The 25000-nt window shown below is 41.2% G+C and overlaps 1 protein-coding gene across 2 annotated transcripts in view; it reads left to right on the top strand.

Moving 5' to 3' along the window:
- flnba (filamin B a) overlaps nt 1–25000 on the top strand; it is a 70512-nt gene that overhangs the window by 31757 nt on the left and 13755 nt on the right. The window contains exons 9-37 of one of the 2 annotated variants that reach the window (XM_080026792.1): nt 1–86; nt 1110–1247; nt 1519–1645; nt 2551–2687; nt 3116–3309; nt 3745–3858; nt 4208–4351; nt 9838–9961; nt 10571–10731; nt 11183–11273; nt 11865–12019; nt 12799–12916; nt 13210–13289; nt 13522–13707; nt 14160–14474; nt 14994–15087; nt 15420–15620; nt 16023–16196; nt 17001–17163; nt 17568–17728; nt 18978–19269; nt 19866–20019; nt 20471–20660; nt 21026–21141; nt 21718–21849; nt 22316–22393; nt 23623–23728; nt 24147–24287; nt 24757–24885. The exon at nt 1–86 is cut by the window's left edge and continues 115 nt beyond it. In XM_080026792.1, coding sequence (XP_079882918.1) covers nt 1–86; nt 1110–1247; nt 1519–1645; nt 2551–2687; nt 3116–3309; nt 3745–3858; nt 4208–4351; nt 9838–9961; nt 10571–10731; nt 11183–11273; nt 11865–12019; nt 12799–12916; nt 13210–13289; nt 13522–13707; nt 14160–14474; nt 14994–15087; nt 15420–15620; nt 16023–16196; nt 17001–17163; nt 17568–17728; nt 18978–19269; nt 19866–20019; nt 20471–20660; nt 21026–21141; nt 21718–21849; nt 22316–22393; nt 23623–23728; nt 24147–24287; nt 24757–24885 — 4301 coding nt within the window. Of the gene's footprint in view, nt 87–1109; nt 1248–1518; nt 1646–2550; nt 2688–3115; nt 3310–3744; nt 3859–4207; nt 4352–9837; nt 9962–10570; nt 10732–11182; nt 11274–11864; nt 12020–12798; nt 12917–13209; nt 13290–13521; nt 13708–14159; nt 14475–14993; nt 15100–15419; nt 15621–16022; nt 16197–17000; nt 17164–17567; nt 17729–18977; nt 19270–19865; nt 20020–20470; nt 20661–21025; nt 21142–21717; nt 21850–22315; nt 22394–23622; nt 23729–24146; nt 24288–24756; nt 24886–25000 lie in introns of both variants that reach the window. The other variant, XM_080026791.1, reaches the window with a different exon arrangement.

Raw genomic sequence — 25000 nt, 5'->3', positions numbered from 1 at the left:
CACGCAGAGCGGACCGCACGCTGTCACCGTCACATTCGGAGGGGCGGCCATTCCCAAGAGCCCCTTCGGTGTGGACGTGGGGCCGGGTGAGTTGATACGAAAAGTCAAAGTCAAATGTATTTTTCATTTTATTTTTAATTTTTTTTTAATTTATTTATAAATTTATTTATTTATTTATTGGATTTTTCATTTTAAGGACAACAGGAACAAACACAAGGAACAACTGTCTCTGAGTTCAAATTAAATCAAAATACATCATAAAATACATCATAAAAAATATTAGGCTTTCATACAAAAATGTGTAGAAATATACATGGAAAATAAAAAAACAAGCATCGACTAAATAAATGTATTTCTATAGCACATTTAAAAACAAAAGGGAGGAGTGTCAAAGTCTCAACTTTACAGGGATCCAGGTTCCATTGGACTCTTAAACATTGATTGATTGATTGATTGATTGATTGAATTTTTGATTTCGAACATATAAAAGATAAACAGAAATTGTCGTACAGGAAATAATGATGTTACACAAACTAGAAAGCATAAACTAGAACATGAATGACAAACACTTGCTGATTGGAATAACATGTTCGAAAAGGTGGAGTCAGTGATTCTGGAGAACGCTTTTTCATTCTCTCCAGAATCTCTTTATTGTCATTGCATAAAGTGCAACGAAATTGGGCTTGTTGTCGGAGTCACTTTTTGTCAAAATCAGGGTTCAAGAGAACTCCGGTGTTAATACACAGCCTAGGTTCTGTAAACAGGCATGTTGCAACAGGGATGTTGCAACAGGGATGTTGCTAGCTACGACGGGCCCCCTTTGTTTACATTCCTTCTTTTCTCAGCGCAGTCACAGTACAGACGGGTATCGGATGGTGAGGTAGATATTTATTGGTTTTGACAAACTGATTTTGACAAAGTGTTCTCTAGATTCACTGACTCCCCCTTTAAACATGGTTCACAACCCAAATTGAACACACCATGACACATCTCTTCCCCCGTGTGTCTGTCTGTCTGACTGACTGTCTGTCTGTCTGTCTGTCTGTGTGTGTGTCTGTCTGTCTGTCTGTCTGTCTGTCTGTCTGTCTGTCTGTCTGTCTGTGTTTCAGCCTGTATGCCAGCAGCGTGCCGTGCGACCGGTCGGGGGCTGCAGCCGCTGGGTCTGAGGGTGAAGCAGGTCGGAGACTTCAAGGTCGACACCAAGAACGCCGGCAGCGGAGAACTAAAGGTTCTCATCAAAGGACCAAGTGAGTTCAGTTTACTCTGTAGAAAAAGACAAAATACGCTTAAACTCTTCAACCAATTACCAATTTGTAAACGCTGCCATACTGAGAAATACAGAGAGAGTTTTGTGGAGCTGATAGGCTTAATCAACTTTGTCTAATCATTTGGCGATGGCTTGAATGTAACCGACATTCACTTATATAAAAAGACTCTTGCTTTTATAATACGTTTTACTATTTATTTCCAGAATGTTCTTTTCAGTCTGATTTTAATTTGTGATTTCTCTGTCTTCAGAGGGCATGGAGGAGCAGGTAAAGCAGCTCTCCAGTCAGGACGGAGTTTTCTCCTACGAGTATCATCCCAACAGCCCCGGAAAATACACCGTCACCATCACCTGGGGCGGTCAGCACATCCCCAAGAGGTGAGCAGTGTGTGTGTGTGTGTGTGTGTGTGTCTTTCTGTGTCCGTGTGTGTGTGTGTGTCTTTCTGTGTCCGTGTGTGTGTGTGTGTGTGTGTGTGTGTGTGTGTGTGTGTGTGAGATTCAGAATTACCTCAGGACATTACCTCATCTGATGTGAATGGTTGGATCCGCAGGGGAAATAAAGACTTAGAGTGTGGGCCTTGTGTTCTCTTTGTCAGACTAGAGTGTGTGTGTGTGTGTGTGAGAAGCAGGGTGGTTGTGTGTGTGTGTGAGAGAGAAGCAGTGTGTGTGTGTGTGTGTGTGTGTGTGTGTGTGTTTGTGTGTGTATAAGAGAGAGAGAGAAGCAGTGTGTGTGTGTGAAGCAGATTGTGTGTTTTGTCAAGTGCGTACAAGTGTTAGTAATAGTAGCGAGGGAGTTCCCCAAGAAAGAAATTGAAGATGACAGGGAAATACCTCCTAACTACATAATTAAATGAAACAACAAATATTGGAGAGCAAAGCCGTGTTGATCTATACGCTCCTATTATGTCATTCATTCATAATTCAGAATGGCATCATCAGGTCAGAGAGTTCCCACAGTGAAACGATCATATTTCATATCTGTAGGGGTTTAGAGGAAGCTTTCTGTTTTATTTCATCCAGTGCTGACAGTTAGCTTTTACATTCAAATCACAACACACACAGACGCCATATGTTGCTGATTTAAAATCTGTCTCAGTAATTAATTTGTGGACCAATGATGACTGCGATCAATTATGGAACACACACACACACACACACACACACACACACACACACACACACACACACACACACACACACACACACACACACACACACACACACACACACACTGCAGTAGATTGTGAAGTTTTTCCCATTTTTCGACTAATTTTTCATTTCAGCCCGTTCGAGGTGACGGTTGGTCGAGAGGCGGGACCCCAGCAGATCCGCGCCTGGGGTCCCGGGCTGGAGCACGGCATTGTGGGTAAACCGGCCGCCTTCGTAGTCGAGTCTGTCGGCACTGACGTCGGAGTGCTGGGTGAGTCTTCTATACCAGGATTATTTTGGTGATTTTAAAGTTTAGCTACAGATATAGAAGGTTCAAGGTTGTGTCTGCTCAAAGAAATCAGTGTTCAAACAGTGTTCAAACTGTTACAGATAATATACAAACAATATATACGAAATATGTACAGTCTGTTTATAAATGGAGAACTGACTCTTAAAAAAAAAACTGGAATAAATGCTATCCTAATACCCTTTCGATCATGTAGAAAGTGTCTGTTTTTTTATTTATTTTTGCTTTTTTTTTTTTTTTCATTTATTCGTCTATTAATATTTAAACTTGTTTTTTTATAGCTCACATGTTCGAAATAAAGACAATCAATAAAAAAATATATATATATCCATCCCAAACTCTACTTTGCGATCAGTCCAGTCTAACCTCTAGTCTAAATCTGTGTGTTCCAGGTTTTGCCATCGAGGGCCCGTCCCAGGCTAAGATCGAGTGTGAGGATCAGAACGACGGGTCCTGTGACGTGCGTTACTGGCCCACGGAGGCCGGAGAGTACGCCGTGCACGTGACATGTGACGAGGAGGACATAGAACACAGTCCCTTCATGGCTCACATCGTCCCTGACAACAACCAAAGCGACCCTAATAAGGTCAGTGACATATCAAATTCAGGGCGACTGTGGCTCAGGTGGTAGAGCGGGTCGGCCAATGATCGAAAGGTTGGCGGTTCGATTCCCGCCCGGCCACTTGCTTCGTGGTTGTTGTGTCCTCGGGCAAGACACTTCACCCACCTTGCCTCGTGTAGATGTCGATAGTTAGACTGCTATCGGTGTGTGAATGTGTGTGTGAATTGTAACGTGTAAATGGGAACAAGTCTCCCTTGTAAAAGAGTCTCCGGTCTCAATGGGATTTACCTGTATAAATAAAGGTTTTAAAAAAAAAATAACATTGTAGCCAACATGACTATTGACTGTTGATCTTAACATACATCCCTTAGTAGGCTAATAATACATTTTTGAATAGAAATGGATACAAAGTTTAGCTCGGGACATCTCTAGTAGTGAGTTGTGTTTGTGTTGTTGCAGGTCCAGGCTTTCGGTCCGGGCCTGGAGAAGACCGGGGTGCTGGTCAGTCAACCGGCTGAGTTCACTGTGAACGCAAAGGATGCTGGGAAGGGACCTCTGAAGATCACTGCCATGGTGAGGGGAAGAAATCCTCTCACACATAGAACGAACAACACACACACACACACACACACACACACACACACACACACACACACACACACACACACACACACACACACACACACACACACCCCCCCACACACACCCACACCATTGCAGCTACCTGTTCGGACTTTTGTTCCTATTTCAGGCAAGAAGCTTTGACCACTTTCTAAACTCATTAACTGTGTGTCTCTGTCTGTCTCTCTTTTTCTTTCTCTGTCTGCCTGCCTGTCTATCTCTTTATCTCTTTGTCTGTCTGCCTGCCTGTCTGTCTGTCTGTCTCTCTCTCTCTCTCTCTCTCTATCGCTCTCTCCATCAGGATGCAGAGGGCGTCCCCATAGAGGTGAAAGTGCGCAGTAAAGGAGAGGGTCTGTATTCCTGCTCCTACACTCCCTCCTCCTCTCTCAAACACACCGTGGCCGTAACCTGGGGAACCGTCAGCGTTCCAAACAGCCCCTTCAGGGTAAGCAGCCAATCAAATCGCCCCGTTACAACTGGAAGTGTTTTCCCGCCAAAAAACAAGGAAGTGGTTAAGATAGAAAGAGCTAATGTCGTCCAATCAAACCCTGTGTTTAGGGCGGAACGCATTAAAGTTCTAGAATCAGAGCCGAACGTTCCAAAAGAGAATTATAAGCCGGTGAAGTCCAAATACAACGGCAAAATGGTGAAGAATAAGAAACCTCTGATTATTATCACCTACACTGAGGAGAGGTTTGGCTTTTAGTTCAGTGGCTGGTGGGAAAAAACTAAGATCTAAAATGTTGGATGCTTTAAAACAACACTACTGTATAAAAAAAGAGAATGGATTTGATAGAATTATCATATAAAGAATATGACATAATTAAGGTTTTAAAGACTCCAAAAAACTGATATAACAAGCAAAAAGTTCACAAGAAAAGGCTGAAATAGTTTGAAATTAAACGTGTTTAAATGTCTAAACACTGAATAGATCAAAGGCTTCAAACTAAATGATAATGTATTATGATGTAATTGTCATTGTCAAGTTTACGCACTCACTCACTCACTCACTCACTCACTCACTCACTCACTCACTCACTCACTCACTCACTCACTCACTCACTCACTCACTCACTCACTCACTCAAGCTTAAAAAAAAAAAGTACAGAGCTGGAGTCAGGGTGTGGTTAGCTTAGCTTATAGCATTACGTCTGAAAGCTGTCTGTCTAAAGTAAAGAACTACACCCAGCAATGTCCCTAAAGCTCCCTAATTAAGAGGTTTTATAATGTTTACTCGATAAGTCTGTACACAGAAATGCAACACTGGCGATGTGGGGCTCTAGACCTCATTCATTATATTATAATAGCGATTTTATAATGATAGAACGCCGGTCCTGTACTGGGTGAAGTATTCCTTTAACAGTAGCATGAAATGTTTTGTTGCTGACTGAAAAACTATGATAAGTAATGTCCACTTTATGATCAAAAATGCATTTGCAACTTATATGTTTAACAAACCTTACCACTGTGTTTTGATTAGCTTTTTTTTTTTTTTTTTTTTTTTTTCAATATTTTTTTTTTTTTCAACCAACTGTCATTAACCGCACTGTAACGCACTCTGTCTATGCACTGTAACAATCTCCGGTTTGTCTTTTACTACTTTACTAGTCACAACTTTTATAAAATAACACTTCATATGTACGACTTAACTGAAGATGATTGAACCACATTATGCACTAACTAACCGGTCTGCACTGTATAACCACTGTCCATGCACTCACTGTAACACACCTCTTCTGTTGCTGTCATTTTTAACACTTATGTTTTTTTGTTTTTCACTAGAACTTTACTCATCTGAACCTTTCTGACTCAAGCTTTTGTAATTAAATATGTTAATTTGATTAAAAGAGGGCGCCAGTAATAAAACTTAAACTTTTGAAACCTATATTCTTTAAACTTGGAATGTCAGCATCAAGTTTTTTTTGTGCCCCAATCTCAATTTGAACCTTTATTGAGTATCTATTGATGCTGACTCCGATATTTATATTGACTTAGTAGTAATTCTGTGCATCTGTACCTAAAATGGGCGAGTGCCTATTAACACATTTAGTGCAGAAAATAAAATAATTGCTAGATAGAATAGAAAATGGTAGAAAAAGTGAAAATGTATTTGACGGTTGTCTGTTTGTCCAACTTTGAACGTATTTGCGTCTTGAAGCTGTGATACATAGTTTATTAAGCCTTATGAACAATGACTGCTCAGTTTAAGAAAAAAACAAGAGCAAATAAGGACAACATGTGACAACACACAAAGGTTATAAAATACGGATAAAAAAATACATAAAACAATGTGTTTCTGCCAAGTATTCCGCCTTCCAGGGGAAAGAGATTATGAAACACAAACGTGGGAAGTGATTTATGTTCGACCTGCGAGTTGAAAGGTTCAGATGAGTTGAGCTCTGCTGTCGTCATAACATGTGGTTCATTTTTTTTAATAATGTTCCTGTTGAATGAAAACCTTTTCACTTTATAAGTCAAGTTAATAAATCATCTATTACAGTGGGGGTTTTATTGACCATTGAAACCTCCATTATCAGTGTAAAACATAATTAAGTATGCTCACTTTTTAAAGCCAATTGTATAGTGTCCTTCGAGCCCCAAGTACGTTAAAATATCCCGATTTATGTCGCGCTGATTCAGAAATTGTAGATGTTCCACCATTTCATTTTATTTTATTTCATTTCAGTTCACTTAGAACAAAGAAGTCAAGAGTGGAAAGGTTTTCATTGTACAGCTGAGATGCACTAATCACTTTTCTTTGCACTGTAACCACATTTAATTTTTTTTTTTTTTTTAGATTTTTTTAAATGACACTTTGAGATAATTATTTGTTTCTCTTTTGTTTATCAGCTGTCTTCCCTTATCCCTGTTGACGTAAAGTATATTTTTTAGTCTCACCCACAGGGCAAATAAGTTGCATGAGAAACTTTCACTGGACGTAGGATACTGTATGGATATGTGTTTGTTTTTCAATTTGTGATGACGCCAAAAGGCCTAAGAAGATATTATCTTCTTTGGGATGAGACGACTGAAGTTCAAAGTTTAAAAGATATGAGATAAACGAACAAGACACGTTGATACCAATTGCTATGGGAAAAGTTGAAATTTGCAATAATAGGAAATGTATAAGGCAATTAGATTTAGTGTTTAGATATGAATACTGCTTCATGGTGTTTCATGGTAGCTTTTCTTTGGCAAGGCAAGTTTATTTATGTAGCACAATTCAGACACAAGGCAAAAAGTACATTTAAAATGAACAATGTATTACAAATTGTTAAAAAAGAAAATCAAAGAAATAGCATTTACAAGACATTAAAAACGGCATTACAAAATGTTTTGCATATTGTTCAACACAAAAAAATACGTCTTCTAGTCCACAAACCATTTCAACCGACACAGGAGAGTCTGTACTTGTCTAAAAAGTTATTCTTCCAGTAGCGCTGATGAAGTCACTGACGTTTAAAGACCAAAAGTTATAAGATAAACAAAAACACCAAGACGAACCATTTCATACGAGCTCATTAGAAATTAGCAACAGTAAAAAAAAAAATCAGGGATATAGATTTAGTCTTCAGAGTTTTTCTCCGCTTTATAGTATTCGTACAAAACTTCGTAGTATTCATAGTGAAAAAAAAAAAAAAAAGTATTTTGCAACACATCAAAAATTAAATTGAAAGAAATTGCATTTAAAATAAAATAAAAACGATACTAAAAAGAATTCTTCAATACAACTAAAAACTAATCCGTCCTCTAGTCCACAAATCATTTCAACCGACCCAGGAGAGTTTGAACTTGTCTAAAAAGTTATTCTTCCAATAGCGCTGATGTCACTGTGATGATTCAGCAGCAGCTTGTTGCGAGCTGCAGCCTGGCACCGACTGCACCTTCTATTCCTCCCAGTGTCATGTTGATACAGTAGCTGCCGGATAGAGAGCAAACAGTCACACCCAGCTCTGAGCTCCAACCTCAAAGCACTGAAGCTTTTCATTCAATATGGGACGGTAAAGAAGGTTTAAGGTTCATAGAAACCGGAGACAACCTCACCCGACCCTTAGGCCATGTCCTTTGGTATTTTGTTTTGCCCTTAGTTTGCAGAAAAATTGCCTTGAACAAAATTGTTTGAATATACTTATCAGTACACACAACACTTTGGTGACTGACATGTGAGTTTGAGCTCTAACTCTGCTCTGTTGGAGTATACACTGGCCTTTAGTATTCTTTTCTTCCTTTATTTAATTGATTTTTGTTTTTGAAACCGGAATCGATGCTACAAATACAACTTTAAGACGAACTGAAATTGCTTAGCTGGGTGGGTCAATAGAAGAATAGTGTTGCAGCTGGCTCGCACTTGTATATTTCTCACAAGTAAAGCCCAAAAGTATTAGCTACACAGATCTACATCTTCAAAAAGTTTATCTAATGAAGTTTGAATCCTCTGCAGTGTTTGCTTTAAGGGTGAATTGAAATTTGGTTGGATAATTTGATGGATAAAACTGAGGTCCTAGGGGACGCCCTTAGCTCAGTTGGTAGGGCGTCCCCCCCATGGGCCTCGGCCAGCAGCGGACCCGGGTTCGATTCCAGCTCGCGGTCGTTCTCTGCATGTCACTCCCCTCTCTGCCCCATTTCAACTCTGTCTCTCTACACTATCAATAAAGCATTAAAAAAAAATGCAAAAAAAAAAAAAAACAACCCTGGAAGACGGCTGATAAACAAACTTAACATTCCTATAAGAGTTTCACAAGTTAGGGAAATGCTTTGCAGTCCAGACTAGCATTGAGTTTTTTTGTATTAGGTTGTATGAGTCTGTGGACCTTTTTAATCTGTGTGATGTTTCAATATTATTATTATTTAACGTAGAAGCAAAAGATAGATTTTCTTTTAATGATTACATTTTTGTTACAAGTGAATCTGTAACCAACATGTCGACTGAAACAAACGCCAATCACCCGCTGTACTAAAATCCAAAGTCATTCAAATCCTAAAATGAAGTTAGATTGGTTTCAAAATAAATTCTGAGATTTCATTTAAATGTTTTGCTGTGTTGTTTTGATTCATTTGCTTTGCTGACATGACAAGTTGTTTATTTTGCATTCATTTTATTGGGTGTTCTTTTCATTCATAATTTTGAATAACACATATTACAAGTTTCAGTTTAATGCTATATTTTACTAAATCTTACTAATCTTTCATAATATAATTTTGACCATCCCTCTCTCCCTTCCTCCCTCTCTCTCCCTCCCTCCCTCTCTCTCCCTCCCTCTCTCTCTCCCTCCCTCTCTCTCTCTGCATTCAAAGAAAAAAATTGTATTTGAAACATGTTTAAGATTTCGCAAAAACCAAAACACAGAAGTAGAAACGATTTCAAGATCTCTATTTGAGCCTCAAATGTCATTATAAACTGAAGAGATATCTGTTTATTTAAACAATAACTTGGTATCATGGTAACAAGGGCCTCCTATCTCTTTAAATACATATCCAGAGTTGTACTATGTTTTTATTCACATTTAGGAACTCTGACATTTTTATCATTATACAATTCATCAAAGTACCACAAGCCCATTACCATTTTCAAAGGTAACTAATGATAACGAAATGTCTAATTTTTAAGATTCCTGTCTAAATATAGGCCCCTAAAACTATCACATTTAATTTATCTATTTATATTCATCATATTTGAAATGTATAATATGCTAAACAATATAAATTGAATCTAATATTTAATTTATTTTGTGATATTTAAGAAAAGTAGTGGATCCGGGATGGAGCCCTGTGGCATTCCACATTTAATGTAAATTATTTTTAGTGATGAGAAAACCTGTTGTCCTGTTTTATAAAAGTCATATTATCAGATGTTGGGAGGGGGGGGGGGCATTTTTTTAAATAACTTTTTTTTTAAAAATAAGTGATATAATTTGCTGTTGGTGCTTGCAGGTGAATGTGGGTAAAGGCAGCCACCCGGGCCTGGTGAAGGTGTTCGGTCCTGGGGTCGAGAGAACCGGACTGAAGGCCAACGAACCCACACACTTCACCGTGGACTGTTCAGGGGCGGGAGACGGTAAGAGAGAAAGACACACTGAGATAGACACACACACACAGACACACACAAACACAATCACAGCAACGCATACACACACACACGCAAACAGACAGCGACGCACGCACACACACAAACGAACAGACAAAGAAAAACACACACACACAGGCACGCACAAACAGGCATGCACGGACACACACACACACACACATACACACTAATAATTAAGACAGGAAATCCTCTCAGGAGTATTTGCTGTGACAGCAGTTTCCTCCTGTGTCAACACAACACACACACAGTCACACACACTCAAACTAAACAAGTCTACAAACTGCACTCTGCTATGTACACACCCACACACCTCTTTTATTGTCTGTGAATGACACACACACACTCACCTCTTATATTGTCTGTGAATGACACACACACACACACACACACACACACACACACACACACACCTGGTGACAATCTCAAGGCATTCACATCCTGACAGGAAATCACATCACTCTATAATGCAACGTAATTGCCTCACCTGAAGTTGTAATTCCTCATGGGGGAAACAGAAGTTACGCACTATAGCTTAAAGTTCAGTTAAAATAATGTGTGTGTGTGTGTGTGTGTGTGCAGGCGACGTGAGCGTGGGCATTAAGTGCGATGCGAACATGGTCGGAGACAAAGAAGCCGACGTGGAGTTTGACATCATCCCAAACGCTAACGACACGTTCACGGTGAAATACATTCCTCCTGCTGCCGGGAGGCTCACTGTGAAAGTCCTCTTCACTGATAAGGTACGCACACGCACACACACACACACACTTACTAGGCACACACACGTACATAAGCGCAGGCACACATGTGCACTCACTCACTCACTCACTCACTCACACAAACTTACTAGGCACGCAAACACACTCACTCACTCACTCACTCATATATACACACACACACACACACACACACACACATGCACGTTTGTACTGCCAAACTTGTGAGGACATTTATCTACAGTATAATGCATTCCCTAGCCCCTTACCCTGACCCTAACCATCAGAACTAAATGCCTAACCCCAACCCCAACCCTTACACTTACAATAACATAAATCAAATTAATACCTGAACCTTAAAACCTAGTGTTAACCCTCAAGCAGCCCTTTAAAGACCTGTCCCGAAGTGAGAATGTGTAAAGACATTTGGTTGAATTTCAGTTTAAATTTTTAAATTTTAAATTTTTTCTTTTAGGAAGTTCCTCAGAGCCCCTTTAGCGTCAAAGTGGAACCTTCTCATGATGCTTCAAAGGTTAAAGCTGAGGGTCCTGGAATCGCTCGCACAGGTGAGAGACAGACAGACAGACAGACAGACAGACAGACAGACAGACAGACAGACAGACAGACAGACAGACAGACAGACAGACAGACAGACACTGATATTAAATCAACCCAGTGACCAATTTCTTAAAGGTGGAGTCAGCGATTCTGGAGAACGCTTGTTGTTAAAATCACTCGTTGTCAAAATCAGTGAATATCTCCTCACGATGTACTACCTGTCTGTAATGTATTTGCGCGGAAAGAAATCCAGTGTTAATACACAGCCTAGATTCTGTAAAAAAAAAAATCCAGTGTTAATAAACAGCCTAGGCTCTGTAAACGGACATGTTGCTAGCTACGATGGGCCCCCTTTATTAGCATATTCTTTGTTTACATACTAGTTTACAGAGCATATAGGATGTGTATTATTAGCACTGTATTTTTCTTCAGCATGCACACAGTAGGGAAAGGTAGTAGATCATGACGATATATTCGCTGATTTTGACAAAAAGTATTCTCCAGAATCACTAAATCCACCTTTTTAATCCACATGTAATTCTCTTAACTGATCTACTGTATGTCCATGTATATTCTTGCCTCTGTCTCGCCCTGTGCAGGAATAGAGAGCGGGAAGCCGACACATTTCACCGTGTTGACTAAAGGAGCCGGCAAAGCTCCGCTCGATGTTTCATTCTCCGCTCCCGTCGACGACTTTGAAATCATCGACAACTACAACTATTCACAGACCGTCAAATACACACCAGCACAACAGGTAGTGTGTGTGTGTTTGTGTGTTTGTGTGTGTGTGGGGGGGGTGTTCAAATGCACATCGGCACAACGGGTAGTATTGAATATGTACATGTGCGTATGGTATGGCAAGCATGTATGTTTGCAACATGTACCTTTACATACATATGTGTGTGCGCGCTTCAAATACACACCGGCACAACAGGTAGGGTAAATATACTGTATGTGTGTGCGTATGGTATGGCAAGTATGTACCTTTGCAACAGGGTCTCCAAATATCTGTGTGTGTGTGTGTGTGTGTGTGTGTTAGTATGTACATGAATATAGTAGGTTTATTATGCACTTTCTAAGAATGGACACCTGGGGAGGACGAGATTATTGGTCGAAGTGTGTGTGTTTGTGTTTTTGCACATTTGGAGTGTTGTAGAGCATTAGGATATTGTCCATAACATCTCCTTTTTGAACACATTATAAAAAAAAATCGTCAAAAACATACATTTCAATTTGTAAGTTGAACACACACACCTATCAACTGTACAAAATGTTCATCTAATTCACACCTGCGTGACATATTTGTCTGTGCTTGGTGGCTCTTATCAGCCTAAATAATAATACAGATTTTTTTTTACAAATGCTCAAATTCTCCTTATTCACAATAATCAATAAGCGAAAACAGACAAAATTATAACATGAATTTTTTTTCTCGAGGTTGTGGTTGCACGTAGCCTCCTGATCTCTTACCAAATGCTTTTTAAAACTGTAAACTGTTGAAGAACAAGGTCCACATTTCCATTGTGTCTTCAGGGAGAGATGACGATCCTGGTGAAGTATGGAGGGGATGCGATCGCTAAAAGCCCCTTCACTGTCGGAGTCGCTGCCCCACTGGATCTGAGCCGGGTCACCGTCGACGACATGGATGGAAGTAAGATATCCTGCAATTTCTGCTCCCAGTTCCAGATAGCTTAAATTCCAACTTAAACATTATTAAAATGACTTGTTACAAAATTCTCAGTGAATATATTTTAATTTAATTACATTTTTAAACGGCTTGTGAACATAATGCATGGAGCACAAACTTACAATATTAACAAAACAAAACAATGGGGTTACCACACATCCGACATAATGTTATTTTCTTAAATGAATATAAGTATTTATTGAGGCTGCTCAGGGACATGTTAAGGGCTCATATCTACTGTATTGTTTTGTCTTCAGGAGTTGAAGTGAATCAGGACCAGCAGTTTATGGTTGACACTAAGGGCGCAGGAGGTCAAGGCAACCTGGAGGTCTCAGTGGTGAGTGTATTAATGCAGTGTTTAGTTCTGCTGTGTTTCAATTGGATCAATATAAGCTGAGAATATGTGTTAGTAGGATCAATTTGTTGTCGTTTTTGGTCTTTTTATGGGACTACAACTAACAATGAAAAATACAATCGGATATCAAGAAACTCACTGTGTCTGTCTGTCTGTCTGTCTGTCTGTCTGTCTGTCTGTCTGTCTGTCTGTCTGTCTGTCTGTCTGTCTGTAGCTGAGCCCAAGTCAGAAGGCGGTACCCTGTAAAGTCACCCCCCAGCCCGGTAAAGCGGGCGTCAGTCTGGTGCGTTACACCCCCACAGAGGAGGGGGTCCACGCCGTCAACGTGTCCTACGACGGACACCCCGTTCCTGGGAGCCCATTCCCCGTAGAGGCCCAGCTACCTCCAGACCCCAGCAAGGTAACCACAGCAACTGATCATTAAAATAGACCTTAAGTTGATACGGAAAACTGGTTGAAGAGAAAAAAGGTCTTTTTAATATATCTGTACTATTCCATCTCTTAAAGTTATAGTGCGTAACTTTTATATATTTTAATAAATTACAATTCAACAAGCCACATTCAAGCCATCGCCAAATGAGTTGACACAAAGTTGATAAAGCCTTTCAGCTACACAAAACTCTCAGTTTTTCTCAGTATGGCAGCGTACACCTTGATGTACAGCAAAAGGTATAAAATCCATGCGAGATTACCAATGGTTTACCTCATGTAGATGCGTCAACAGTGTTGTTGTGATTATTAAGTATTCATCCTTAGTTATGCATTACGCACTACAGCTTTAGCAAGTTAGCAAAAACACAAGAAAAACATTGACGTTCAACCCAGTAAACCTCGTCCCTGCCCCCCCTCCAGGTGAAGGCATTCGGCCCCGGTTTGAAGGGAGGTTTGGTGGGTCAGCCGGCAGAGTTTACCATCGACACCAAAGGAGCCGGTACCGGTGGACTGGGTCTGACGGTGGAGGGTCCGACCGAAGCCAAGATCGAGTGCTCCGACAACGGGGACGGGACGTGCTCGGTGTCCTACCTGCCCACGGAGCCCGGGGAGTATCTGGTGAACATCCTGTTTGAAGAGGTTAACATCCCCGGGTCTCCCTTCAAGGCTGTTGTCCAGATGCCCTTTGACCCGACCAAGGTGGTGGCCTCTGGGTCGGGCCTCAAGAGAGCCAAGGTGAGGGTCTGGGGAGGTAGATAGACGCATGGTCTTCTTAGAAACTTGATGTGTTTTTCACCTTTTTTATTTGACAGTTGTAAGAGGTACAGAGTGGAAATGGGGAGAGGGAGAGAGATGACATGCAGTGAATAGTCTGGGCGAGAGTCGGTGTGCGCTCTATCCACTACGGCCATAAAATATGCCAAACTTGAAAAAAAAAATCAATTATTAATAATATCTCAGAAACATGAATGAAATTATACAAATTACTCTGTAGCATGGTTAGATCCTCCAGGAGAGTCAGGTGTTTCTGTGTTGAAAAATGAGATCATTAAAAGAAAGCTTTGAAAAGGAAAGACAACTATCGGGTCCTTCCACTTCTTCCCTACTCCTACCTTAAGTGGTCTATTCTTCAACACTTTTCCAGCCAAAGTAGTTAATAAGGATTAATCTAAAGTATGCAAAACGGCCAAAATAGCCCTCGGGTTCAGAGGGTTAGATAGGAATCTGACCCGTCTTGTTTTGTCTGTCTGTCAGGTTGGAGAAACCAGTGTGGTGAATGTGGACTGTTCTCAGGCCGGAGCGGGTCAACTCACCTGGGAGGCAACACCAGACTCCCCCACTGCCTCTGGTAATTCATCAGGTACCAGTATATGCACTGTGTGTTTGTGTGTGTCTTTTTGTATTAATTAATGAATATTAACACAGGCAAATGATACACATAACACAAGGCTATGACGCCCAGACAAAAAAAATGTGTGAAATCAAATATAACTACATACATTTCAAATAAATTAAGCTAAAGTTAATAGCATCCCTTGTTTTTGTTTGCCAGGACAGATAATATTTTCAGTCAATAAAACTTTATACAGGGGGATGAAAATAAAGTAGTAACACAAGCAAGGACTGAAAAACTACAACAAAAATACTAAAAACACCATATTGTTGTTGTACTTGTTTCAGGCACTAAAGCAAAGACAGAGGTGGTGGACAACAAAGACGGGACGTACACGGTGACGTACGTTCCTCTGACGGCCGGCATGTACACGCTGCTGCTGAAGTACGGAGGGAAAGGGGTTCCTGGGTTCCCCGCTAAAGTCATGGTGGATCCCGCCGTAGACACATCCAAGGTCAAAGTGTTCGGACCGGGAGTCGAGGGAAAAGGTGAAGCATGGTTCATATGAGTCATATGAGTCTAGAAATGCTAAAATTTAAATTTAAATACTTTATTTATTATTATTCCATAACACACAAACACACACAACCGAAAAAGTAAAGCAAAAAAAACAACGATGAAAGTTGAATTACAAAAGTAATATATATTATGAATATCGCAAGAAAACATTTTGTGACAATTTGCCCGAATTGAAACGAATTACTGCAGATTTTTTTATTTTATTTGTGAACTTTCAAAAGATTCTCTTCACATTTTAGATGGTTGAATAAAGGGTGGCAAGGAAAACGTTCTTCCCTCCTTCACTGGTCCGGCTACAATCCAAACTGTGACTAGAAAACCAATGTTGTGTCTTTTTTTCTAACGTTCGTCCCCCCCTCTCTCTCATCCAGCTATCTTCAGAGAGGCGACCACAGCGTTCACAGTAGATGCGCGGCCCCTGTCCCGAGCTGGAGGGGAACATGTTCGGGCCGAGGTCAGGAACCCGTCTGGAGCGCTGACTGACTGTGTGGTCACAGACAAGACTGACGGGACGTACGACGTGGAATACACTCCCTTTGAGAACGGTAACACAAAGCATTCAGGACTTAAGAACTAATCATTAAGCTACATCTATTGGTGTTTTACTCTTTTAAAGGTGGAGTCAGTCAGTGCGTTTACATGCAGACTCATAATCGGATAACTAAACGAATAAGACCTCAACAGGACTTTTAAACTGCATGTAAACACCTTTATCCGATCTACTGACGGAAGAGAACCGGACGTGGCTCTAAAACCACTTGTTGAAAGCATGGTTGAAAGGGCTACAGCGCCACCTAGCATAGTGGAGACAGCCATGCATCGGACATTTATCCGATTTCTGAAAGGCCATGTATACTCAGACAAGTGACACGGTCCGTTCGAGTGTCTTGTTCGATATATGTGATAATCCAATCTAGTTGTGCCATGGAAACGCATTGAGTGATTCTGGAGAACATTTGTTGTCAAAATCAGTGAATATGTCCTCCTAATCCGGAACCTGTACGTACTGCGTGGGTGTTAATACCACAGCCTAGGCACTCAGCTAGCTACAGCTGCTCCCCTCTGTTTACATACTGCATCCTTTGTTCACATACAAGTAGGCTGTGTATTAACACCATTTTTTTTCAGTACACACACATATTACGGACAGGGAGCGATAGATCGTGAGAAGATATTCATTGATTTTTGGCTGAAAAGTAATTTTGACAACAAGCGTTCTCCATAATCACTGACTTCACCTTTTAAAAAACTAATCATGAAGCAAATCTGTAATCCAAGTATCTTACTCCGAAGGGCATTGTTATACATATTTCATCAGCTAATGGTTCTAATCATGGTTTGTATTCCAGGCGTTCATAACGTCCAGGTTCTGTATGACGAGACAGCGGTCCCTAAGAGTCCGTTTAGAGTGTCAGTGTCAGAGGGCTGTGACCCCAGCAGGGTGACGGCCACCGGCCCCGGCCTCACACAGGCTCTCACCGACAAACCCAACCACTTCAACATCGTCACCAGGTAACGCTAGGGGCAAAACGGGTTTGATTCAGATATAGTTTTACCAGTGAAATGTCTGTCTCATGTAGCATTTTGTAGCAGTGAAAAGTGTGGTATTTGTTAGTTCTTTTGTTGTTTTTAATTATTTATTGAGTCGTTAAAATATTCTATAATGATTAACATGTCCTCATGTTTGTGTATCAAGCACACATTTTCTGTGGAGATCATAATTCATTTCCCTCAATTGGAACAACTTTTGGATATTGATCGGTAACTCTTCATTTTTTTACTTTGTGCATGACTTGAAAACTTAGTCCATCAGGTCCTTTATATTTTAGTACCTCCATTTTGATAAGGAGTGGGTTTGCTGGCTTTAGTTCAAACTATTGCTAATGTTTGGTATATTGCCATTGTTCTGTCACCAGAGGGGCTGGTATTGGAGGTCTGGGCATCACAGTAGAAGGCCCGTCAGAGTCCAAGATGTCCTGTAAAGACAACAAAGATGGCAGCTGCAGCGTGGAGTACGTTCCCTACACCCCAGGACTCTACGACGTCAACATCACATACGGAGGAGAACATATCCCGGGTGAGATGAGATTTTTAATTTTTATTTATTTAATTTTTTAACATTTTTCTTTAATTATTTTACTGTATTTTTGTTATTATTGTTTTATTTGATTTTTTTTACATTTCATTTGAAATAATGAATTACTAGTTTCAGACTGTTCATGCCAATTTTCACGCTTGCATCACAAATTTAAAGATTGCCGCTCCACTAATAGCATACGACTAAAAACCGCTCCACTACAATACAAATGTGCTGGATCGGTTGTCAAAAGTATAATTTAGACTTTTATCCGTCTTATCCTTTTATGATAAATGGGTAAATTCTCCTAAAAAAAAAAAATGGTTGCAGACACACAAATGACTTCCCGAAGATTAATTTCAAACAGTTTGAGAAAAGCTTAGGAAAGATCTGGCAAATCTCAAACCACTGACTTCATCACAAACACAGATCCACTTATTTCCCCTCACACGTCCGTTTATTTTAATTCTCTTTGTAACAATCTGTCGGTCTTGTTCTCATTTCCGCCTTTAATCAACCGCTGATGTTTAAAACATGTTATTGGCTGATAAAACCGAGTGTTTCAGTTTAATGTGTTAAAGATGTGGTCGAAGTTAAAAGGCTAGTGTTTAGTTTTTATTGACTTTGTTCAGGAAATGCTCTGCGTGTTGCCTCGTTTGAGACCTTTTAACAGACAGCTGTTGGTCTGTGGCTCAGATGTGTGGAAATATTTTAGGATGTAGAAAAACCTCACTGCCAAGAAATCACACAATCCTGGTCTAACAAACAAATAGCAAAAACACCAGGATACTATTATAAGAGCTATTGCAATCGGCCTTTAGCTTGGATAATTGATGTAGTTAGGTAAAGATTATTATTTTTGGCATTTTCAAGCTTTATTTGACAGTACAGAGTTGAAATAGGGAGACAGTGAGAGAGGGGGGGATGACATTCGGTAAAAGTCCACGGGTCGGATTTGAACCCGCGACCACTGCAACGAAGGCCGGAGCCAATATGCACTCTGTCCACTACGCCTTGTATAAAGACCTGGTTATTTTAATCAGGATTTGAATAAAAACAGAAATGTTTGTGTACAATTAGTTTTTTCTTACAAGTATTTAAGTTCAATGTTCTATGTTCTATGTTCTATGTAGCCATATTTTAATTAGAGGAGTTTGATCCTTTGTTGACCCTCACAAAAAAAACATTAGCTTTCCTAATTTTTTTCGACTTAAAACCAGCATTTCCTCTTCCTGTGTTTGGTTTCCAGGAAGTCCCTTCAAGGTCTTGGTGAAGGATGTGGTTGACTGCAGTAAGGTGAAGGTCTCTGGTCCCGGTGTGGGGGCGGGGGTGCGTTCCAACATCCCCCAGTCGTTCTCAGTGGACTGTAGGAAGGCGGGTGTAGCGCCTCTGTCTGTGGCTGTCACGGGGCCCAAAGGCGTGGCGGTGCCCGTCGAGGTGACAGACAACGGGGATGGGACACACACGGTCTCATACACTCCGACGATAGAGGGGCCGCACACTGTGGCTGTGCAGTACGCAGAGGAGGACGTCCCAAAGAGGTACACAGCATGACAGCAGGGAAGAGGCATTTAAAGCCCTGGTAAAACACATCCGCATCCTTCAGTTATGTCATTTGGGGAGTTAGTCTCTTGAGAGTAAGCATCTGAAAAGAGCAGCTAAAAGAAATCGGGACGGGCTATGCCATCTTTAGTAACTTGTCTTTGTAGGCCACCGTTGCTTCTGTAAATTCTCCAAAACTCCCAAAAAATCTCAACACGATAGATGCCGCTAAATACTCGCAATTTTACACACTGTACCTTTAAACTTCGAAGCTCCTTTTATTAAAAATTAAAATAACAGTATAGTGAGAGAAAATGTTGTAGTAAGATATTGAGTCAGTTATGATGATTAAATCAGATATAGTATTGTTTATAAATGCATGAAAAGCAGCAGTTAGTAAATTAGTTAGTAGGATTAAAACAACTATTTTCCCTGTACAGCTGGCACAGTCGGGCTTAAATATCTTTGCTTTTGAAGTTAGCTGGCTGCAGTGCTTATGTGATTTGAGTGCCTTACCCAGTATGAATACATGAAATAATTTGTATTGTCTTATAAATGTTAGAATGAGTATTAACTGTGCCTGTGTTCTCTTCAGTCCCTTTAAGTTCCGTGTCCTGCCGACTCATGATGCCAGTAAGGTGCGGGCGAGCGGTCCCGGTCTGACCAGTGGATTCCCCGCCAGCTTCCCCGTAGAGTTCAACATCGACGCAAAAGACGCCGGGCAGGGACAACTGACCATTCTCATCACTGTCAGTATATACACTACCGACCCACTCTACCAACTGAGCCACAGTCGCCCCAAACATACATATAAACTCATTATTATACACATTAATGAAAAAAAAACAGGGTCGTACAAGGTCTGGAAAGATTGGAAAAAAGTTTGATTTTAAATTTTTTCAAGATTTTAAATGTGCTTGAAATCTGAACACATAACTGGAAATTCCTAGTTTTTTTTTCACATTGACCAGACTAGCTTAGGGACCGTAATTCTAGGAGTCTAGCCTACACATCATTTGTTTTAATGGCTTCATGCTGTAGTGGACCATGTTATTGAAAATTATAATGACACATTTTTAATAAATCCGGCTCATGAAGTACACTCAATTTAATTGTTAATGTTTGAATAATTTATTTTATATTTTGATAAAAATTTTCATTTATCTTCCTCAATTTCTTTTTTTGGTCCTTTGCCATCAGGACCAGGATGGTAAACCTAAGCATCCCAGTATCCATGACAACGGTGACGGTACGTACGTAGTGTCTTACGTCCCGGACCGGACCGGCCGCTACACCATCGTGATAAAGTACGGAGGAGACGACATCCCGTCATCACCGTACAGGATCAGAGCCACGGCTTCTGGAGACGCCAGCAAGTGCACTGTGACCGGTACGTCAAAACTAACACACAAGCCATTGTAGAAATAATATAGGGCAAGCTTGATGCCAAAATCACTTTTTAGTCAAAATCAGTGAATATCGGGCCGCTCCGGTGGCGTAGTGGATAGAGCGTGTACCATATTGGCTCCGGCCTTCGTTGCAGTGGTCACGGGTTCAAATCTGACCCGTCGACCTTTACTGCAGTACATCCCCCCTCTCTCTCTGTCTCCCCATTTCAACTCTGTACTATCTAATAAAGCTTGGAAATGCTAAAAAAATATATATATATTTAAGAAAGAAAATTAAATTAAAGCAAGCTTGTAGTCAAATAATGGCTGACTCCATCTTTTAATGTCCCCCCCCCCACCCCACCAGGTCCGGGTGTGGGCCCCACAGTGAGGATTGGAGAGGAGCTAGCGTTAGCGGTGAACGCTAAGGCTGCTGGGAAGGGGAAGGTCAGCTGTGTGGTGGTGCAGCCCGACGGCAGCGAGGTAACCTTTACATTCCTTCAGTTTACTGCATGTTGCACATAGTGTAAATAATGTTCCTCATATTCCACATTTCAATTGATTTACTTTTAAAAAAAAAAAGTACCGTAATTTTCGGACTATAAGCCGCGACTTTTTCCCCATTTTTCGACCCTATTATTACACAGCACAGTATATGTTCTGTACTAGCTACTATTGCTCTAAATGGTAACACTTTAATAAGTTATGCAACTTGTTTGTTGAAATGTTAATAAATGGGAGCTTCCTTAAGCAGCCATCTCTTTCCCGACAATCCCCTCTGTGCACGAACTCTTACATATGGTAATTAAACATTAAAACACCTGCGGCTTATAGTCCAGTGCGGTTTATAGTGCGGAAAATACGCTATATAACGTTTTGTTTTGCCGTACCTTTTGCACTATTGACAATGTATTTATTGTACATATTACTTCTCTTATTTGACCTAATTTTATCCTTTTGTTCTTATTGCACCGTGGGAGACGAACGTTATTTCGATTCCTCTGTTTGTCTGGCAGATATTTTTAGATTGACAATAAAGCGACTTTGCCTTTGCCTCAGGTGGAGGCCGAGGTTGTGGAGAACGAGGACGGAACATTCGATATATTCTACACCGCTCCGGCGCCCGGCAACTACGTGATCTATGTTCGCTTTGGGGGAGAAAACGTCCCACGCAGCCCCTTCAAAGTCATGGTGAGTACGGGGCGCTCCGGTGGCGTAGTGGATAGAGCGTTTACCATATTGGCTCCGGCCTTTGTTGCAGTGGTCACGGGTTCAAATCTGACCCGTGGACCTTTACTGCAGGTCATCCCCCCTCTCTCTTTCTCTCTTGTCTCCCCATTTCAACTCAGTACTGTCTAATAAAGCTTGAAAATGCCAAAAAATAATCTTGAACAAGGCATGGTGAGTAGAGGGACTGGATTTGGCTTCAATACAGTTTGGCTGGAGATCACAAAGTGGGACTTTTTTATTAATCAATAACAAACAATTATTGGTTCATTTATTTACAGGTTAACTTTTTGACCTCATGCCTTCAGGTTACAGACCAGGAATTACTCACAAGGCCACAGCTGTGTGTGTGTGTGTGTGTGTGTGTGTGTGTGTGTGTGTGTGTGTGTGTGTGTGTGTCATAAATTAACCCTTATTGTAATGTCTTTAGGCTACTGACGTCCCAGTGATGGCAGAGGAAACGTCTATACAACAGTCCAGCGCACCCGTAGCTGGCTTCAAGCCCTGGGTACCCCAAAACACACACGTTAACATAGACAGTAGACACACAATAAACACACACACAGCAAGCTTGGTGATACACACACTAGCTTGAGCACACCATATATATATTTGTAATATTTTTCGAAATCACCCTTTAAAATAACATATGGTTGGTGCATAACACACACACAAAAACACACACACATAGAAACGCACGCGTGTCCACACACACACAAAAACACACACACATAGAAACGCACGCGTGTCCACACACACACACTGCCTCTCTCTCTTGCAGGTGAATGGCTGCTGGTATAAACCCTCGCACTCGCTCGACCGCTTTGCATCCTTCATGTCATCGCTTGTCTTTTTGTCTCAGCCAATGGGAACGCAGCAAACATCTCACCGCGTTCCATATCTGATTAAACTCTGTTGTTTGTCTCGCAGAAGGCGATGTTATGCTTACGTATTTGAATACTTTTTTATATTTTCCTCCAATTGTTTTGTTGTGGTGGTCTTTCTCTCTCCCTCCCTCTCCTTCTCCCTCTCACTCTCACTCACTCACTCTCACTCGCTCACTCTCTCTCTGACCCCCCTCTATCCCTCTCTATCTCCCTCTCCCTCTCTCTCTCTCCCTCACTCGCTCACTCTCTCTCTGTCCCCCCCTCTATCCCTCTCTATCTCCCTCTCTCTGTCTCTCACTCTCTCTCTCTCTCCTCTTTATCGGTACACTCTCACTCGCTCACTCTCTCTCTGTCCCCCCCTCTATCCCTCTCTATCTCCCTCTATCCCTCTCTCTCACTCCCCCCCTCTATCCCTCTCTCTCTCTCTCTCTCTCTCCTCTTTATCGGTACACTCTTCATCACTATGGCTACATCAGTCACCTAAATGCATTTTACTTCCTTCTCCTTCGCACTACATTTCCCAGGTTGCCCCCTGTTTATGTGGGCGGGGCTTGGATGCAGCATCAGCATGTTTCTAATGCAGGCCACTAATATGTGACAGAAAAGGTGTTTTTACTGTTAAATCAATGTGTTAAACTAGTGTGTGTGTGTGTGTGTGTGTGTGTGTGTGTGTGTGTGTGTGTGTGTGTGTGTGTGTGTGTGTGTGTGTGTGTGTGTGTGTGTGTGTGTGTGTGTGTGTGTGTGTGTGTGTGTGTGTGTGTGTGTGTGTGTGTGTGTGTGTGTGTGTGTGTGTGTGTGTGTGTGTGTGTGTGTGTGTGTGTGTGTGTGTGTGTGTGTGTGTGTGTTATAGGTGACAGAAGACAGCTATGACTCTCTCAGCAGCAGTGTTAATGGAAGCGGCTTCAGACCGTTCGACATGGTCATTCCATTCTCCTTCAAGAAGGGAGAAATCACCGGTGAGCTGGGAGAATTTTCAATCAATCAAAGTTAACTTATATAGAAATGTACACATTTTGCCAGATGGTGGTAAAATTAATTGTTAATAGTTGTTGTGAACCACTGGGTGGCGCTAGAGAGAAAGTGGGGCATCACCAAATACTAAGAGTTATCCTCAATTTGTAGTCTGCCATAAATTCATCAGATGAGCACCAGGTTTATATCGTGTATTTCATCAAAATGAGAAAAGAAGGAAACAAATTTGACTAGAAAATGACTGATTTTTAACATGATAAGAGGTCAAAGAGCAAATGCATTATTTACCCCTCTCTCTCTCTGTCTCTCTCTCCACCTCTGTCTCTCTCTCCCCTCTCCCTCTCTCTCTGTCTCTCCCTCTCTCTGTCTGTCTGTCTGTCTGTCTCTCTCTCTCTCTCTCAGGTGAGGTGTTGATGCCTTCAGGTAAATCAGCTCAGCCTCTGATCTCAGATAACCTGGATGGGACGGTCACCGTGCAGTATTCTCCCACTGAGGCCGGGCTGCACGAGATGCACATCAAATACAACGGAGCACACATCCCAGGTACACGCATGCACTCACTCACTCACTCACTCACTCACTCACTCACTCACTCACTCACTCACTCACTCACTCACTCACTCACAGGTAGAACCCTTTGCAGAACATGCTGAAGACAAAGAAGAAGTACTATAGAATAAATAACTAAATACATCTTCATCTCATCACTTGATATTGTGGAAAGACTTGAGGCAGTGGTGGATGATGCCATCTTTAGTAACTAAAGCTTCTTGTCCTTGAAGGCCACCGTAGCTTCTGTAAATTATATGAATGGCAGGGCTAGAGACGCAGCGTTGCAATCTAAAATCTCAACACTAGATAATGCCAAAAAACCAATATTACACACTGTACGTAGGTATGTGGACTGAGGTATCCTGCAACGGCTCTACCTGTAGTTGTAATGCCTTTTCTTGTACTGATAGTGTGTGTGTGTGTGTGTGTGTGTGTGTGTGTGTGTGTGTGTGTGTTACAGAGTCTCCCCTTCAGTTCTATGTGAACCACAGCAGTAGTCCTAACGTCACAGCCTACGGTCCCGGGCTGAGCTACGGAGTGGCACACAAGGTTGCAACGTTCACTGTATTCACTGAGGACGCTTCTGAAGGTACGTTAAGTTACATCCCTCTCATAACTAAACTCTGTCTTAATATTTCACATGTCTTAAGGCCTTTGCACACGCGAATAAACGCAACGTAAAAGCGAATGTTTTGAAATGTGAA

This window comes from Ammodytes marinus, assembly GCF_949987685.1.
Source record: "Ammodytes marinus genome assembly, chromosome: 4".
NCBI lineage: Eukaryota > Metazoa > Chordata > Actinopteri > Uranoscopiformes > Ammodytidae > Ammodytes > Ammodytes marinus.
Note: the sequence above shows the minus strand (reverse complement) of the source record. Positions and strands in the feature narration are given on the sequence as shown.